General features: G+C 32.5%; 1 protein-coding gene across 2 annotated transcripts in view; it reads right to left on the minus strand.

Moving 5' to 3' along the window:
• The window catches only part of LOC106683754 (limbic system-associated membrane protein), a 299,259-nt gene that overhangs the window by 170,968 nt on the left and 106,899 nt on the right, over positions 1 to 21,392 (minus strand). The window contains exon 3 of one of the 2 annotated variants that reach the window (XM_067044681.1): positions 11,608 to 11,640. The exons of the other annotated variant lie outside the window; for it this stretch is intronic. Within the exon in view, the coding sequence (XP_066900782.1) occupies positions 11,608 to 11,640 (33 nt within the window). The remainder of the gene's footprint in view (positions 1 to 11,607; positions 11,641 to 21,392) is intronic. 2 annotated transcript variants of the gene reach the window in all.

Genomic DNA, 21,392 nt, shown 5'->3' on the forward strand with positions numbered 1-21,392 from the left:
TACATATCCCTTTTGTCCTTGACCTCATACTAAACAAATTATCAAAATTCCATATAAACCTTTCCAACAATCCTAATCCTTTGGTTCAAACCTTATCTAGTTCCACCCATCTATACAGCCCACCTAGAAGGTTGAAACGGCAGTGGCCAAGAGACTTATTGTAAATAAAAAACGAACAACTGGAGTTCCGGCTATGGTCAGATGCTCCACTCAAGTTGAGTGTTTGCGGCTTTAGCGCACTTGCTCAGCCTCCATTGGCTCACTATCAGTGATGAGGCGAGAGGGATGCTCTGGGATCTTATGAGCTCTGCTCTTCCCCTCACACGTAGTGGATAGAGTTGGCTCTGGTATCCTCAGGCCGAGTGTGTAAATATTGTATATAAGAGTGTAAATGTGACTGAAGATTATACTATTTTATCATTATGTTATTTTATTTATTTATTTTTTTCATACACAGTTTGATTATGTTCATTTTGCTTATCCTTCTGTTTTCATATATTTTAAGAGGGATTTTTTTTCATTCATTTATTTATTTTATTCTTATTTTATTTTATTTTAGTATGTATGTGATCATTCATCAGTATTATCTATTGCCCACAACTATGTGGCAGATTGTGATATCCATCAATAAATAAAAAGGATTTTAAAAAAATCCATTTTATATTTTCTTAAGGATTTTCACATAAATCAAGTGGTATCTAGTATTAGATTGGTCTTGTCCTCATTCAAATAGTCAAGCATGACTTAAATGGTGATTTATAAATCTTCCTCCTTATGTTTGCTTTTTGAAAATAAATAACCAGTTCATATTATTGGCAATAATAAATAATTGCGATAATAAATATACAATATTGAAAAAATAATGAATAATTAAAGGAGAAAAAAATGAGAATTCGAGAGTTTGAATTTGGAAAAAGCTTAGGGTGCTCCATTTTTGCGCAGATAAACATTTTATTATGTATATATATATATTTATTTGATTCCCTCCCTGTTATCGGAAAAAGCCAAATCAAAATTTACTTATTTGTTCAATATACTATCCTCTCAATTTCATTTTCATATTCATATGCTTCTCCTCTCCAGTGATCCGCAACACAAGTTTGATAAATTATGCAAGTTAACAGAAACTATCAATAAATAGTAATTAAAAAAAAATAATAGAAATAAAATTATCACAGTAGTAGAACAGTTTAAAAAACAAAACAAATAAATTTAAATACATAATACGTAAATTAAAAAAAAAACATAAATGAATTAAAATAAATGAATAAATAAGTTAAAACACACAAATAAATAAGTTTAAATAAACACAAATGAATATCAGAGCTAATTCCCATCCAAGTGATGTATGATGCCCAGGGAGTCCAAAATATATTGTCTTCCAAGATCGCTATATCCCCAATGCTAACACTTAGGTGTTCCAGGAAGCTCCTTGTTCTACTTGGTATTGTTTATTAAGATCAAAACCAGAGGCCTCTCTCTATGAAGGCCTCACCGATTTTTTCTCTAAGGAAAGGGACGAATTTTTCATTAATTTCCTTTTTCCCCTTTCCTCTCCACCGAACTGATCGAGGTCATTGTTCTCATATCTCACAGTCGGATCCAAGATCAGAGCCGTGCCTCCGGTTTTAGGGAACGCATCAATATCCGCATATCTCACGGATCCGTCAGTGTCAATGCAATAAACCTCGTCGAAGCAGATAAAGTCTTTTTCCCCAAGGAACTTCATCGATTCATCTTTGACTCTGTGATATCGGCGTGTTATGAGGAGGGAGTTGTTGGGGCATTTTCCCAGCACGTTGGCTGGTACTTCAGACTGCAAATGCGGCAGAAAGACCCAACTTCTCCCTGCTGTCCACTGGCTCCTGGACTTAAGGATGCATAATTAATATTTGGTTTTAGAGCGTTCACTCTCCTTAAAAAACATTCTCCTCTTATAATCACATCTTACAATTTTTTAAGGGAGCTTTAAAATACATTTATTTAAGTTTTTCTGAGAAAAATCGCGGTTAAAACACTAAGTTTGATTTTTGTTTCACACCATAGAGAATCAGACTATGGGTCATATGAAATTATTTGTTCGTCTTAAGGTGTCAATATGGGTCAAGCCAATATGACTACTCATTTATAGGATACCTTGTATAAATAAAATGAAACCTCTAGTACTTGAAAAAATTAAGGCAAATTATATGAATACATGGGTTTGCCAAAAGAGGAAGCAATGGAATTGATGGGTTTTTTTACAAACAAGAACTTTGAAAATAAGATACCAATGAAAAATAAGATTACAATTGTGAATTCGTTAGCTGGGATTGATGGGCAGAACTGATGTAAGTGATGCATGATTATTAAATTGGAGGAGTAGAAAGATAAAAAAAGATATTTTTTTATAAAAACTATTTATTTATTGATGAACGTATAATATTCCAATATGATATTTTATATTTTACAAAGGGAACTTACTTGTTCCTTTTTATTCCTCTTCATCCTTTATTCTCTCTGCTTGATACTGGTGTGAATTTCACTCACTAATGGTATATTTCATTTTAGCATACTAAGAAAAACCTGACGCTGAGCAAACTCTACTGTTATGTTTCTGGACTTTGTCCTCCTGTGTTTCAGGATCCCAACCAGTTAGTTTCTTTACATATAGACGGCAGAAGCATCTCACATCCTTCAATAGCTTTCAAAAATTAAAATTTGGAATAAACATTCTTCTCTAAAAGAATTTTTTCCTAAAATTGCTAAAAAGTCATCACGTAGGTAGTAATTATAATTACACCACTGTATGGTGCAAGTATAAAAACTGGTCGGAAGAAAATATAAAAATTTCATTCATTAAAACGCTTGGTATCGTGACTTCTTTCTTTCTTTATCGACATACTTTAAAATCCTTCGAATAATCATTATTGTTCCTGATTAAATTTCTATTAATAACATCCATAATATTCTGAATATTACATTTGTTGCAGATTTAGCCCGAAATAGATATACCTTAGTTAATTAGAAACTCCCAGCCCACACAAAACCACAAGGTGATCTTTCATCTCAATCTATTTCCAACAATTCTCCAAAGTGTCTGAAAAGAGAATGCCCACATGACCTTACTTAAAATAGTCATTAATGTGATTCAATGGGTAGTTCTTTTACAAAATATCTTAATTTGTTTTAATTTATACATTTACTTATTGCATTTTGCTTAAAAGTTTAAAATTTCAATAAATAAATAAAATTTTCGTTGAATAATGCTGGCCCATTTTATAAAATCCTAAATTAAATTGAAGAACTATAATTTTTTAAAACAAGCAAATTTCGAGTTGGCACGTTAGTAGGAAAAGAAAGTAGAAATATATACTTGGGAATTGCCTTAAAAATTCTAAAATTACCTTATGACAATTCACCAAGAGCCAAATTTATTCTCCTGTATAATTATCTATGAAAAGTAAAATTTATTTTCATTTAATCTCTATGAAAACTATTAAGTGATATTTTAGTTCAATTTACTGTTAATTATATAGTTTTCCGATATTTCTTTATTCAAATTTTAATATTTTTTGTATTCTTTTAATTAAAAATGATTTTTTTTTATTTAATTTATTTTTTACAATATATTCAAATATTAAAATATATTTATTTATTTAATAACTCATATGTAATTGTATAATTTGTATCTCTAAATCAATTACCATCTATTGTTTTTGAAATTAATGAAATACAATTTAAGAATTATTATATAAAAAAAAAGAATCGTATTATATAAAAGAAAAAAGTAAAAGGAAGAAAAAAGAAATAGAAAGAACAGAAAAAAAAAAGGGAGGGAATGATCAAAATGGATGGCTACTAGCAGTGACCAATCTACTATTTTATCCCTGCCACTGATATGTTTTACCAGCCTTTTCAACCGTTTCCCATCTTATACTTCTCTTCAAGAACTCGGCACTATCCCGTTTTCCCACCTATTCGGTCCTGCCCATTTTTCTGTCAGATAAAATCCTTTATCGTGGTCATATCCACGTAAGTCTCGTCTAAAATGATCTGATTCTTGAGGAAAAAGGCACGAAATACATCATCATTTTTATTTCATCTACGATGTACCTGAAGAGATCTCTAAACATAATAATGGATATTATGGAAGGAAATTGATTTTCACTACATTGGTTTGATCCTCTGCATTAATCGTACTACTCTATGTCCAATTATATATATTCACTTATCTAACCTCTACATTTTTTTTAAATTTTTAGTTGATTTTCACTGGTGTATAACAGTAGTGTAAGTGTTATGAAAAAATTATGTTAATTTTCTCACATTCCTAGTTTCTTACGTGATGGTCAAAAACCGTGAAAAAATTTGTGATTTTTAGCGATTTGTACCTTCAGGAAGTGTCGAATCAAAATAGTGCCTGGTATGGTTTTATCTTATTATTTTACATACTTTCCGAATCCAAAAAAAAAAATTATCCCATCCGATCCATCACGTTTATGGTTTCTATACTATGGCGATTCGATATATTACGTATTAAGTTCAAATTCCAGAGTAAAATAGAAAAAATTACTTCCACCTCTCTTCTACATGACGCAGTTGTAACAGTGTTACTTTTCTTTACTATAATAATTCGATATATAACGTATTAAATTTCAATAGATATTAAAAAAATAAAATAAACAAATATAATTTAGTTAATTATTAAGAAGAAGTTATACAGGGTATTTCAGGGTTAAGCAGCAAAACAGAAAATATGAATTAAGGACCTCAAAACAAGAAAAAAATTACCTCTGAAGGTATGTCCGCAAAAGCTTCGTTTAGGAGATATTTACGCCTAAGATTTTCATTGTTATAAATTGTTTAGGTTATATGAAATAAATAAAACTTATTTATTTGTTTAAGTACTTTATTAATTAAGCCTAAGCATTCAATTCATATTAAATGTTGTTCAAAGTTACTTCCTTTAATTAAGCATTAAGACAGGCTCGGAATCTTTCTTCAACAGTAGCAGTGGCCGAACGGCACTGGGTATGTGTTATTGTTTCACAAGATTCAATTTTCCTTCTTTGTAAGTAATTAAGATTATTGACCGGCCTTTCTTAGACTTTTTGTTTGATGTCACCCCAAACAAAAAAAAAAACTACTGGTGTCAGGTCTAGTGATGCCAAGCCACTGGTCCTGCATGGCCAATCCTCTGATTAACATTTAACATTTAGCCATTATCGTAGACCTCTTCCGTAATGTGCAGGACAACCATCTAACTGAAGCCACATGTCCCTTCTCAGTTGAAGTGGAATATGTTCAACTAAATCAAAGTAATCATTATTAAGAAATTCCCTCTTCGTACACTGGATGATCATCAAAATATTGTAATATGCTCGTACTCCTATCTTCATTTCGTAAAGGGGCAAAAATGCCATTAGAACGTGGCATTATAGCAAATGTACCAATTTCTCTAAACGCGGGGCTAGAGACAAACTTGTTTGGTAATCTTCTATTTGTAAATCACCTTGCATATTCACAACGGGCAGCATTAGCATTAACATTGCAAAAACCGTACATATTCACCATTAGTATAAACTGAAGGTATAATGATGAGTACTCTGCGAAAGCCTCTTACATACTGATAAATTTTATTTACTGTTCCCAATGCTAATTCCAAATAGTATTAATCCTTATGTTGCCAATAATCTGTATACAGATAGGGATAAAAGGCCATATTAGTGTTCGCGGACATACCTTCACTTTGAACATCATTTAAAATGCAGCTTAATGTTTCCATTTAATTAATAAAGTAGTTAGAACAAATAAATAAGTTTTATTTATTTGATAGAACGTAAATAATTCATAACAATGAAAATCTTTAGGTGTGAATATCTTATAAACAAAACGAATGCGGATATACCTTCAGAGGAACAAGTTCATATTTTCAGTTTGGCCACTTAACCGTAAACACACTGTAGAATATATAAAATCTAATAACTTACATTAAACTGAAAAAAAAAAATGGAAACTCAATGTATGTACCATAACAAAAAAAAAAAAGATAAATCTTAGTATATTATGTATATATCCCTACTTTGCTTGAACAGTGGCACACTGGATTTTTTTTGTATTTGATGTATTCCATAGATTGTACCGTAAGATGTGGTTGCTTTAAAAACCCTACTAGCTTTGAGACAGTCTGAATTATTTGAGTAGGCTGACAAATGAGTTCATTAATAATATATTTACCAAAATATATATATAAGCGTAATAATAGAATAATTAAATAAACAATGATAATGCAAACTAGAATAAAAATAAACATCATAACCATAGGTATGCAATATGCTATTTAATTAAATTAATAAATTGAGTCCTTAATTTAAGAAAAAGTACATTTCAAAATAAAAACAGTTAGTCATATGAAAAAAAAACTGAAGTTTAGTATACCTATTTAAAAATCAAAAACATTTGAAGGCATTTAAATATAATTAAAACACATACATCAGAATTCATTCCTCAGAGCATATTAAACAAACGAGAAGTATGTACATTTTTCATTGAAGAACAAAACAAAAACTAATGCAAATAAAATAAGGAATGTACAATCAAAAAAATAGTTATACAATAAACATCAAAACATCAACAATTAACATCCACACACATCAAGAACATGCTAACACTTAGGACTAGGATGAAATTTATGGGTTTTGGTTCTGGATTAGTCGTATGAATGTATCAGTTTCCTCTAGAAAACTTTAACAAAATAAATTAATGTTGGATTAAATTTAATTTGTGATTTTAGGTACCACAAATATAAATTATTATAAATATGAAAGGAGCTCAGCTCATAAAAACAAATTTCTTAGAATAGGTTTTTGCTTGTTTGTTTCGTTATGTAATTTTTTTCATGTGAAATGTACCAGTAATTAGACAAATTATATACATGTATATATTAAAGGGAAATCTTATTTAAATCTTAGGCTCCATAATTCTGAAGTAAATTCTTGCCGTCCCATCATTTCCGTCTACTCCACCTTTTCAAAATTCATTGACTGGACTATTAGTGAAGTAATAACTTTAACAGTTACTTCCCTAAATTCAAGTCTCATATATATTACTTCATCTTTATGGAAACACAATTTACGGTATACTAGACTAATTAATTTTTTTGTTACAAATAAAATAGTTTATATATGATACGACTGCTGAAGATAAGAACACAGAAGCCCTAGTTTATTCACGAGGTAATATGCCAGCTACAACCTTTTACAGGAGTAATAGGAGGACCTCGATCAATTCATCAGGGATAGCTATCAGATTAAAAGTCGAGGGTACATTATTGGACTCAGACCCAATACTTCTCGAAGCCTTCTTAATTGGTTGTATTTTAAGACGGGTTTTAAATGGCACAAATGGCAACTTGACTCACTCCTGGGATACATTAAAACTGCGGTTGAAGAAATTATGCCGAGCGAGAAAATGAAAGAGGACGTATTTTAGCTACTCAAGGAACGACGGACACAAATTCCAAAAAGGAGTCATGAAAGTGCAGGCTAATCACTGCGTGGACCGGTCAAGATCACTGCCAAGGGATCAAGACTTCATGGAGTGTGCTCACGACATCGTACGCTAGGGAACGGAATTAAGCCCGCTTAGGAAAACCGGACACGGAGCGGACGAAGGATAGATCACCGAAAAGGAGGAAACGAAGCCAAAACCACCAACAATGGAGGCTTTGGAAAACGACCAAGTAGAGGCCTGGAAGAGAGGAGGCGAAACCACAACGGCGCTGTTACCTTTGACCTGTTTCGGAAGCGTAACTCCCGACCAAATAGGAAAAAGACATAACAAGAAACGATGTAAATGAAAAAAAACAGAACTGGAGCAGCAGGCGTACTGGCGGAGTGCGCTACCCTAGCGAGATATCTTGATAATAACGGCTCTGAGTGCAGCTGCCCGGCTACGAGAAGACACGAGCTATGTAGAGGAAGTTCTTAGAGGGGAGATCCTTCCATAGCGGAAGTATCGCTGAAGTGTCCGTTCAGATTGAGGCCATGGTAACTGGCGGGACAACCAACCAGGAGAATTAGTCGGTAATAAGATCTCGAGGAAAGGACAGTGGAATAAGTTGCCCGTGGCGAAGATTCCAGAATCTGGGGTAAAAGTTTAAATTGACACAAGAACTTCAGTAGTAGTAGTAAGTCAGTAGAAGAAGCGAAAAAAAAGAAGGTATTTCGGTCGGGATCCAACAGTGCAAATGTACAGTGTCCACAGTTTGCGGAATCAAACGTTGGGGGAAACATGGCTTCATCTAGTGGAATTAAAGGGGCGAGACGTGCGAACAAAATACCACCAGGATATGATGAAGCTGATACCAAACTTCGTGGGCTCGCCCGATTCACCTTGCTTCTTTTTGACCGCCTATAATGGAATGCCAAGTGGGGAATTGCTATGTTGAATTATACCCTACTTAATTACGCTAATTGTTCTCTAGTCCGTCGTTCTGTGCGACCAGCTTCATCATATCCTGGTGGTATTTTGTTCGCACGTCTCGCCCCTTTAATTACGCTTCCGAAACAGGTCAAAGGTAACAGCGCCGTTGTGGTTTCGCCTCCTCTCTTCCAGGCCTCTACTTGGTCGTTTTCCAAAGCCTCCATTGTTGGTGGTTTTGGCTTCGTTTCCTCCTTTTCGGTGATCTATCCTTCGTCCGCTCCGTGTCCGGTTTTCCTAAGCGGGCTTAATTCCGTTCCCTAGCGTACGATGTCGTGAGCACACTCCATGAAGTCTTCATCCCTTGGCAGTGATCTTGACCGGTCCACGCAGTGATTAGCCTGCACTTTCATGACTCCTTTTTGGAATTTGTGTCCGTCGTTCCTTGAGTAGCTAAAATACGTCCTCTTTCATTTTCTCGCTCGGCATAATTTCTTCAACCGCAGTTTTAATGTATCCCAGGAGTGAGTCAAGTTGCCATTTGTGCCATTTAAAACCCGTCTTAAAATACAACCAATTAAGAAGGCTTCGAGAAGTATTGGGTCTGAGTCCAATAATGTACAAATGGCAGAGGAATACCGGAAACTTAACGAAGCAACGAAAGACGAACGATACCTCCTCCCCCGAGTCGGGACATACTCGATCGCCTATTGGGGGTGACTATTTTCAGTACGTTAATGATAAAGTGGGTATAATCAGGTTTAATGGCTGATATCGGTAAGACGGTGTTTTATTGGGAACGGGGGCATTTCAAATTTGTTAGAATGCTTTTAGGGGCTCGCGAAAGAATGAATGATCGACGGAGTCAAAAACACAGTTATCGACAGGCTATTAGTCGTGAAACTTGGTCGTGAACACAATAGAGGAAGAGAATATCCCCGTAGAACCGTTTTCGTTGAGATATTTACATAAATGGGTGAAAAGTGGACTGTGAATCTTATTTATCCAGATTAGATAGGAGGGTACCGCAACTCCTACGGCTAAACCCCTGGAACTACCGCAGATTGAGGAAATCATCTACGAAGAAAAGTTCCAGATCACCATAAAATTGAAGGAGGCCCCTGGGTCGGAAACACGAGTGAGCTTGTAAGAGGCTACATGAAATATATTAGTGAGCTCCCCCGTTTTGGTAGGCGAAAATGAGCTGGAACGAATATTCGAGGAGTTTACCAATCCCGGCCGAAACAGACATGAGTACTTGAGAAACAGGGCGATAGTGGATAAATTGAAAAAGTATGGAGACGGGAGAGGGTAGGAATTGGTTATTCTCTAATTAGATGTTTACGGCAAATGAAAACGATCGCCAACAAAGCGGTACAACAGAGACTCGTCGCCTACCACCACACCGATAAAACGAATCACCCGGAAATTCTTTTTTAAATTTTAAGCGCTTTAAAATGTTTGTATTATTGGAAATCTATGGGTCGTTCTGTAGGTGATTTTATCTTGCAGTGCGAAGTATGTAGCATGAAGTACCCCGGCATAGCCCCTGAGGAATTCCACAACTTTCTAATTCGCGACGAGAGTAAGCATCTCCGTTTACCCAAATTAGGACGTATCCCTTCGATGCCTATATATATGATATTCTAGTCTGAATTTTAATCCAGTCAACTGTCAGATTAACCTAACTCACTCTTGAGCAAATATTTGTTATGAGTGGAATTAAAGTAATATAAACAATATATTCCATTTTAATATGGAATACGAAAAATTGTTCTTTTAACACTGAATATTTAACAGTAGTATTTTTAAATAATTAAAAGTAATATACTGATTTTTTATCCCATGACGTACACTTTTTTCATTTCATTTATTATAAGGCTTAATGAACTAGGATCAGATTGAATGATTTTATGAGAAAAATTATGAATGTATTCTTGTACGGTGTATATATTTAATTCTGAATGCATATGAGTAATTCTTATGTGACATCAACGATTGTTTAGAATTCATATGTATTTTATTCATGCGATGTAGTTTTCGAATACTAATGTTTTTTTGTTGTGTTAGTTTTAAATTATTGAATAGGTATAATTGAGTTAAATTTTTTCTTTAATTTTAATTATTTACCTTATGTTCTATTATTCAACTCAGCCACCTATATTTATTTAAGATGTGTACATATGATTTTATCTTTATCAATTTTTGTTTATACTTAATTATAAACATTTTAAACGAGAAATTACTCAACAATTTATTTTAGACGTCTCCGTAATGATGCGTTAACTTTTATTTTTGTTATTATTATCCTTTTTAATGCTACAGTTTATTTTTGGAGTTAAGAGTTATTACAACTTAAACGATGATATCATCTATATCAGTGACAGTTTGTGATAATATTTAATTTAGGTTTTGAATAAAATAAATTCCTCTGTCACTGGAACTATTTCAACAAGAATTTCCACATCAGTTGCTATTTTTCTAAATAACAATTCAATGAAATATTTTATAGTAAATTAAGTTTTTATCGCATCAAATTTTAAAAATAATAGGAAGGCGGGAGGGGAGGAAATGTGATACCCAGTGAGGAGTCATACATATGGAAAATATACATTATAAAAACTGTAATTTATTATATAATAATAGAAATAATTTTCGGATCCAATAATGATGAGGAGTAACATATATGAGACATTGCAGTTGAGTGAAAACTGTAATAATGAAAAAAAAAATATTGTAGGGATGGTATAAATGTTAACCTAAATTTAAAATAACACAACAAAGTAAAAACATAAACATGCAATTGTTCTTTGAAAGTTCAATGTTAGAAAAGGAAACAAACAGAAAAATTGGGAGTTAGAAATACATACTGCTCAAGTAAAACATGCCTATAAAATATACATGTTACGATTTCACATTACTTGACAATTGAAATTTATAGGATAAGGAAAATGATTTTACTTTTTTTAATTTATAATAGAATGGAAATCATAATGTTATTTATGATAGACATAATTGATTTTTTGGGACAGATCTGATTTAGGAGAACTGACAAAATAAAATTGTATGAATCTCTTTATTTTTTTTATAATATTTTCTCTGAGGCAAAAAATGATACATTCATTAGAAGCCCATAAAGTCATCATAGGTTGCCTTTTATTGCTTTCGAACACTTATCTTTTATCGCTTGATAGAAAAACTAACCTTATTAGGAATGGTGGAAAAGAGAGATGGATCCTAAAAAAAAGAAGAAGAAACATTGATAATAGAACAATAAAGGAAACATGTATTAAAAACAACAACAACAACACCAACTTTAAATACTACATTTAGGGAAGTTAGTGAGGACGTTCCAGGTAGCACAAATATCGGATTTCATAAAAAACTGTACTCACGTTAAACTTCCCATGTATTCAAAATGTCTGGCATAAACAATGCTTACCACAATCTAAAAAAAACAGACAAAAAATATAAGATATTAAATGAATCACATCATCAAGTTGTACTTAACTAAGTAAAATAAAAACGATTGAAAAAAAAATTATCGATGGTGATGTATGAATCAATAATTTGTTATATTCAGAGATGACGGTAAATGTACAATTAGTCAGAAAAACGCATAAGTAGGTTTAAGCGGAGTTTCCACAATGAACTTGATAGTGACAGAGATAGTGATAGTGAAAGCAATAGCAGCCACTACGATCGTGTAAACTAATATTTGCTGTTGTAATATCTGCAAATGCTTGATAGTAGATAATATTGATAGTAGTACAATTAACTATCTGTACTTGCGCCAAATACTTGAAGTCTTGATGGTCACTGTCACAGTGGAATCCCCACTTAGGAGTTGTTTGCTATCACCATTTCTAGCACCTTGATATAATACAATCTATGTTTATATTTATAATAAATATAATCTTTAATATTAAAAAAAATCTGGTCCAATTCACGCATGAAAAACATTTTTCTTACCGTCCTTGGAGCTGTCAGGGTCTGTACAGCGAATCGAAAAAAAACAAAAAAAAACACACACACACACACACATATAATATTATATATATATTGAATACATACCAAATCTTATACTATAGACAACTGTCAAGAAATCAATAAGTCATTGATTTGACAAAAATAACCACACTAAAGACCATTATTTATCAAATGGTTACTATTTATTTTAAATTTACTAGTGGAAGTTAGTTAATTTTGATGCGTTTTTTTGATCAATTTTCAATTAAACTGAACAGAAAACCAATAGACCTAGAAATCGCCGTAAGGGCTTTGACACGTTCAGAAAATGGTCTTTCACAGAGAAAATTGGCTCAGCTATTGGGGTCAACCAACAATTTGCCCATCCTTTGTCGATTGAGGGAGACTTGTGGAAGGCACCGCGGCAAGGTCATCCAAGAGTCTGTCTACACGCTTAACAACTGTCAGCAACACCAGAAATTTATTTTATATATATACCTAAGAAAGTGAGAAGAAATTAATTTTTCCTAGATTTAATTTATGTTTCTTTACACCATTTACTTTCCTTGATATGCTTTTATATTAATTAATTTAATTATTAATATAGGAGGGGATTCGACAGCATTAGGTGGGCATAATAAATAAAATAGAGTTTCAAAACCAAAAGTTATTAGTAAGGCAATAAATTAAAATCAATACACATCAGAGAAAAATGGAATTTAATAAATCCTCAAGGTAATAACAATCTAGGGCTCAGTGCACTGAAATTTAGAGATACAGATAAACATAAAGAAAAGAGAACAATTTACAAGGTAATTTATAAATATAATAAATAACATTCAAATGTTAATAATCTCTTGAAATAAAAATTATTTTCAATTGTAAAAAATATTTTTAAACAAAACATTTTGGGAAAATAGCTCTAATGAAAAATAAAAAGAATAAGGATTTAAAAAAAATTAACATATATTCAGTTTAGAATATATTTAAAAAAATCGATTAAATTAAAATGATGGGTGTTTACAAATTGATGGTAAAGTAAAAATTAAAAAAATATTTAAAAAAAAGTAAAAAATTTTTGTATGCAAATGGGTAATAATTATTTTTATTAAAATTCAATGCAAAATTTGTTAATTGTAACTGTATGTTAATTGTAAAACTGTTGATTGTAAATATTTTTATTTTGACCACTTCATAATGGGCATTAAGGCCCGAAGAATAAAGAAGTAAAATAAAGGGTATATAAATTCTTAATAAGAAACAGAATAAAGTTTTAACAAAAAAAAAAAAAAAAACCTTTAGAATTTAAGTTGTAGGGTTAAAACTGATTATTTATATTTAAAACTAGAAATATTTGTTTTTTCCTTCTCGGTAATATCATAACTTTACAATAATAATAATAATTTTATTTTGATCAACAAATGCAGTTGTAGCTATTAGGTCTGAAAATGATTGGAATAAACCATAAAGATATTCGGTTATCCGCAAAAATAATCTCTGAAAAATTTGTTATAATTAACAATGCTAGTTCTGATATCCAAACTAGATTGATTTATAAAGAAGTATAAAAAGTCAGAACTAAATTCGTTCAGACATTTAAGAATATATAATAAAGGATGACAACAACAATCAAACAGACATTGATTTTTATTTAATCTTAAATTCTAACGACGGATTCGCGAGCATTTTCGAGTATGAATACAGAAATAGTTTTATGGAATGTTACAAAACATTGTTACATTGCATGTTCATTATAACATTATTATATTATAAGTTAACTCATTGCAATATTATTATTATTATTATTGATGCGACAGACCGTGAAGGTCCAAGCCCTCACGCAGTGTACTAAGTAAATACATCACGCTTTTCCTGACGTGGTTTTTACATAGGGTGGGTTCGTAAACTCCTACGCCTATTTTTTGTAAGTGCCACCCATTGGCTAACAGGCCTCACAAACGCCCAGGGGGGAGACTGTGAGTTTTGTATAATTTTATGCATGAAAAAAAAAACTCGGGTGGGGCCCGATGCTCGAACTTACAACCTTTGGGTTGGCAGACAAGCGCGTTGCCGCTGTTACCGTCGCTCCCCTCTCAATTGCAATATTAATTACTGTTATTATAATTTACAACGACTAAATGTTTACAATTTTATATATTATATTTGCATTTATCATTAAAAGCATTATAGCGTAGAGATGTGGCGCCTCCATCGCCCAACCATCTGGTTGCAATCAGCCACTCGTCCTCCAGGTTAAGGGAACAGTACACTTACACTACACATTACACTAATACAGCACACTGCACACACTTCACATTACAGACAAAGGTCATTTACAGTACACACCCGAGGGTCACCACCCCTAGGTAGCTGCCCCGGATAGGGAAGCTAGTCAGGGAACTCTGAGGAGGCATCCGTGTTATAAGGCTGAAGGGAAAATTCTACACCTTTAGTGTCTTCACTTGTTATGCCCCCACAGAGGTGTCACCAGAGGAAGAGAAAGAAGCCTTCTATGATCAACTAGACAGAGCTTTTGACAATTTCCCGCAGAGCGACATCAAAGTAATCTTGGGTGATTTCAACGCTAAAATTGGTAAGGAGGAAGTCCTTAGGCCAACTATTGGAATGCAAATCTACATGAAGAGACAAACGAAAATGGATCCACAAGAGTACTTGGTGCTCCCCGGATGGTACAACAGTGAACCAAATAGACCACATCCTCATCAGCAGGAGGCATAGATCCAATCTGATAAGCTGCAGGACTTACCGTGGTGCGAACATGGATACGGATCACTTCCTTGTGGTGCCTAAGATCAGGAAAAGGATATCGACTGTCCGAAAGGCCCCGAATACAAGGTATGATCAGCAGCTAAATGAGAGCCTTGAAGACTCCAGAGGAACAGAAGGCTCAGTACAAGAGCAATGGAGCTTTATTTCGTCGATTGTTAAGGATGCAACCAAGGAAACGCTGATTTGGGGGCGAGAGTGGTGATTCATCGTGGTTCGACGATGCGTGTGCAGTGGTTACGAAGGAAAAGAATGGGGCCTACACAAACATGACTCAGAAGAAGCACACAAGGCTAGCTTCAGAGAGTAAAAAAACAAAAGAAGACAGAAGAAAAGGGTCCATCGGTGGAAGAAAAGGGAATGGGAGCGAAAGCAGTTTGATGAAATGGAAACCCATAGGGATGGAAATGAGACCAGAGCCTTCACAAGAAAATAAATGAGAGCAGGATGCCATTTAAGACAAGAATTAAGGCCTGTAGGAAGGAAGGCGGCTCGCTACTGTCCAGAAAGGAAGGAATTCTCAATAGATGGTCGCAATATTTCAGCACTCTCCTAAACGAAGGTGTAAAAGAGCCGGAGACATTCAAAGCTCATGACATGCAGGACGATTTGTACCCCCCTTGATCCAGCAACATTTGATGATGTCGTAGATGCCCTCAGTTGGCTCAATAACAATAAAGCACCAGGAGAAAATGGAATACCGGCTAAGCTTCTCAGGTATGGCAGCGAAGAACTTCATAAAGCTCTCTATGATATTATCCTAACCATTTGGATAGAGGAAAGAATCCCGGAGGAATGGATGATGGGCATAATAACTCCGCTTCATAAGAAAGGAGATATTCTGAAATGCACCAACTACCGCGGGATAACCCTTATCCAGTGTGCCTATAACGTTTTTTTTGTCCATTTGCTGAAAGGGAAGTAGGAAGATACCAGGCGGGATTCAGGGGAGGAAGATCGACAGTTGACCAGATGTTCAGCCTGAGGACTATTTTCGAGAAATCCATGGAGTACAGGATGACAAAACACCATATTTTTGTCGATTTCAAGAGTGCCTACGACAGCATTAAAAGCTCCAAGTTATATGAAGCGCTGTACGGTTTTGGGATCACTCCCAAACTGGTGCGCCTAATAAGGATCACAATGGATGAGGTGAAATTCTCAGCTCGGATTCAGGGAAACCTTTGACCAGAATTTGAGTCCAGGAGGGGGGTGAGGGGCCAGTAGTCAGCAACAATAACCGAATTACCCAGGAAACAAGCCAGCGTCTTATGAAGGCCAACAGATGCTATTTTGGACTCAAGAAACAGTTGAGGAGTCCAGCTGTCACTCGCCGCACCAAATGCCAGCTCTACAAGACACTAATCCGGTCAGTCCTCACTTACGGATCGGAAGCCCGGACCCTCACAAACGCTGAAGAAAAGGAGATCTTGATCTTCGAAAGAAAAATTCTGCGCCGAATATTTGGCTGTGTCAAGGTTGGCGAGAGTTGAAGGAGGCGAACCAACGGTGAGGGAGATGTGATGCGGCACATAAGGCTGGGGAGGCTGCGCTGGCCATGTCGTCAGGATGCCAGGCGGTTAAGATCCCGAGGAGGTTGCTGAACAGTAGGCTGCATCGGAGCAAAGGAAGAGGCAGGCCAAGGCTGAGATGGGAGGATGCCGTCATCAGGGATTCCAGAGAATTTCGGAGCATCCGCAACTGGAGAGCGGCCGAACAAGACAGAGCTACATGGCGAAGGCTCATTGAGGAGGCCAAGGTCCAAATTAGGCTGTAGCTCCACGGATAGATGTATAGATAAACAGCAGCGTTATTCTTTATTTTTCATACAAAACATTATTCAAAAATCTTTGGAACTATATTTAGCCCACAACTTTAAAAATTAAACTTTAGAATAACAAAACATTATCAGAATGTTATTTTATAAATATATATTTTATATTTTGTAACGTTTCAGCCTTTCCAAATATTTTCATCTTCATCCCAGTAATAATATTAAAAACTATTTTCAAATAAGCAACTCTTGGAAGTGTTGGTATTCGAAATAGTTTATTTAATATTCTGCTTATTCCTAGATATTTTCACTGAGGTAATTTATTATTTATTTTGCTTGAATATCTACTGTATATGATTTAATATTTAAAAAAAAAAATATTCTTAAACATATAATAATGCTAAAAATAGATAAACTGATAAGTTTGGCCAACTCATGTTTGGGCCAAATTAATTATTTCTTTAACTAAGTTAAAACCAAATTTTAAGTTAATCTTATTATTAATCTTTGGAACAATATAAATTGTCATTTTTTTCTTTTCCTACTATATTTCACTATACTACCTTAGTTTACAATGAGATTTCTACTTTTTTTCTCTCTTTTTTTTTAATGAAACTTTTTTCTTGTGATGCTAAGTCGAAAAAAAATGTTATTGGCAATCTCCTTAGAATTTGACAAAAAAAAAAAAAAAATACAATTATTAAAACAAATCTAAATATTTTATTTAGAAAAAATAGTTAAATCATTTGTGACGTTCTTTAAAATAATTAAATATGAACAGTCAAATATATACGATACGAATATCTGACGCTTTCGTTGGAACCAATCTAAAAAAAAAGAAGAAATATACCCCGATTCCTAAATAAATAGGGATCGGGTTTTTAAAATTGCATTAATTACAAAGAGGAACGTATTGTCCCCATTTCGAAAATTGAATCTGTACGAAAAATATAAGTTACTATTAATAATAATTGTCAACAATTTTAATCAGGTTTGATAATGCCGAAAAAAGCTTTAAATGTTAAATAAATGAAAATTTATCATCCTTGACAAATTTTTATTTTAAACTTGCATATTTCTAGGAATTTAGAGAGAAATTATTTTCTTTATCTATAATACAAATTTAAGTTACCATATTTTTAATAAAAAGGAATTTTACATCATGACTGAATTGTTATTATTATGGCACTACGGTCCTGCAAGAAGCCGGGCCTCATTTACCACAGCCAACCAATCTACATGGTCTCTTGCTTTCTCCTACCATCTGTCAACCATCAAGAACTTCAAATACTCCTCCACATTGTCCAGTCATCTAATCTTTTTGGGTCTCCTTTCACCGAGCATCCTCTCAACGTGTCTTAATCATCTTATTCTTGCTCTTTTAACTAAAGCCATGATGCTGGGTTCCCCGAACAGATTTAACAGTTATTTACTCCTTTAGTCAACCCGAAGACTGAAGCCCAGGCTGCTACAGGACATCCTGTTATAAATTTTATATTTATCAGTTCTGTTATTGTCACACTTTTTTTTTTTATTTATTTATAGATATTACAATCTGCCACACAGTTGTGGGCAATAGGTAATAGTGATGAATGATCTCATACATACTAAAATAAAATAAAATAAATAAATGAATGAAAAAAACTCTCTTAAAATATATACAAACAGAAGAATAAAGAAAATGAACATAATCAAACTATGTGTATAAAAGAAAAAAAAATAACATAATGATAAAATAGTATAATCTATAGTCACATTTACACTCTAATATACAATATTTACACAATCGACCTGAGGATCCCTGAGCCCACTCTATCACTTGTGAGGGATAGAGCAGAGCTCAAAAGATCCCAGCGCATCCCTCTTGCCGCATTACTGGTTACTGTTACTCTAAAAATTCTACTTAATCTTTTTTTTCTCTCTTCATCTTTTTCATAAATTCACTTTCATTTTTTTCAATTAGAAGTCAATTATTTATTTTGTTAAATCAATAAATGTCACTGGTTTTGTTATGAACTTTACTTTTATGTTATTAAGAATTACTATTTTAATATATTTATTAAATAATTTATTATAATAATATATTTGTTATTAATATATTATCTTAATTTTGTTTAATTTATAACATTGTACATAGTTAGGGGTGTCTTTTGTATGATACTATACTCCCCGCCCATAATCAATTGTTAAAAAAAAATGTACCTCAACCATTAACCATGTAAGGCCCACCAGGCCGATCTGGTATTAAATAAAAAAAATATGAAGTATCATAAATTATATCATTTTAGTCTCAAAATTGTTATTAATTTACTTTACATCATTAACAATTCGGCCAATCAGACCATCATAAAGGATATTATAAATCGTTTTAGAATGATATAAAATCATTAATTTTAAATAACAAAACTCATATTTAAATTAGCCTCATATATTAAACAGCCTCACATATCCCCCCTAGCATTTTTCTGGATAACTATTCTCAAATCTTATTTAATACAGTTACTTAACCTAAAAAAAGAGAACTTAATAAAGGAAATTATTTTTTTAAATTATAATTTAATATTTATTAACTTCCAACATGTCTCATATAATTAATTTCCTACATTTGTATTTTTTTTTCGGTTTATACAATTATTATAAGAAACTAATTAAATTCAAAGTATGGTTATTAAAATAATGCAAATTGTAAGTGACACTGATGGTGTGTCCCGAATATTTGTAGCAGCCAAGAAAGAGCTCCAGAATTCGAATATGCTATTCCTTAATGGAGGTCCCTAGATAACGGAGATCCTAAAACAATATGTTGTTTCAATCACACTCATCTATCGAAGAAAGAAAAAAAAAAAAAAAGAGGTCCTTCCCATATTTTCGATTTCCATATATTTCGTTCCTTTGCCCACTCCTTCAATACCGGATGAACCATGGAGTCGGATATCCCTCTAAATCGAGCTGCTTTCTTTTGCAAATATTTCCTTAAGGATGCAACCTCCTTTTAGAATTTTTTATCCTTTGATATGTTTAGTAGGAATCATCTGCACAAGTAGAGGCATCTAGAAAATCGAATGATAAGGGATGCCTTACCAAGTATAGATTGAATTTGAGAATTAAAGTTTTGGATATTGAATAACAAAGGATACCTTACAAAGCTGGGATTGAATTTGAGAATCAAATTTATGGTTTCATCAGAATAAATTTTTTTATATATATAAAAACTACAAAAATCGCTTCAATTTTAATCACTTTAAGTGGTTAAATGGTTAAATGACATTTATAATTTGTTTTTCAATTAATATAATAAAACTCTCAACACACTAGTTTAAATTGTAAACATGATTTTTTTTGTTTAATTTAAGTAATAGTATTATTTTAAGTTTAATATGGGTTTATTTTTAATTCGATTATTTTGCAATGAACAATAATTTTTAGTACTTCAAATAAATTAGAGCTGTTTAAAAAATATAAATATTTCTAAATCTTAAAAATAAAAATCTATTTATTATTGGATTGTTTTTCTACTTAAAAAATAATTCTCAAATTCAAACCCTATTAAAAAATCCAGAAGATAAATTATAATTAAATATGGATTTATTTTTAATTAAAATATTTTGCAATGTACAATAATTTTTAGTACGTCGTCAAATAAATTAGAGCTTTTTAAAAAATAAAATATTTCTAAATCTTAAAAACAAAAATCTATTTATTATTGGAACGTTTCTCTACTTAAAAAATAATTCTCAAATTTAAACCCTATTAAAAAATCCAGTAGATAATTAACAAGATTTCCAATATTTGACAAAATATTAATTGAATTCTTTAGTCGATCATAGACCCTTTTGATTTTTACATTCATAATTACATATAGATGGATCCAACAGGTCACTTGTTGAATATTGATTTCAAATTATTCAAAAAAAGTTATTATTAAAAACCTTTAAGGATAAAATTATATCTTTCTTAACTAAAATTATTATAAACATTAATACTATGCCAAGGTCTATGCACTCAAGGTTTTTTTTTTTATTCAATCACAATAAATTTAGATCGAAGAAGTTATTTGCACATGTAAGGGAAAAGGTATCCGTTTCTCTTTAAGGCAGTATACAAGAATTGTTCAATAGTAAATAATAGTTTAATTAGAAAAAATATATAAAACATTATCTTTGATATAATGAATATATAAAAATGATGATATTATGTAACAAAAATGATCATTTTAATGATAATGATATTAACATAATCATTGATGTTTATGATGAAAGCGTCTTGTGGATTTACTAAAACGTGGACGGGAAGATTATACTGCGACTTCAAGGATACAGGTTGTAATAGAATTCAGTAAAGTACGATTTCTAGGTTTTTTATTCAAGATCGATCCTTAATTTATTATTATATAAAGATCATAAGGATAAAATGAAATGAAGTATAATTTAATTCTAGTAGAGGTATATATATATATATA

This window comes from Halyomorpha halys, unplaced genomic scaffold (assembly GCF_000696795.3).
Source record: "Halyomorpha halys isolate HHAL.00 unplaced genomic scaffold, Hhal_1.1 Scaffold513.1, whole genome shotgun sequence".
NCBI lineage: Eukaryota > Metazoa > Arthropoda > Insecta > Hemiptera > Pentatomidae > Halyomorpha > Halyomorpha halys.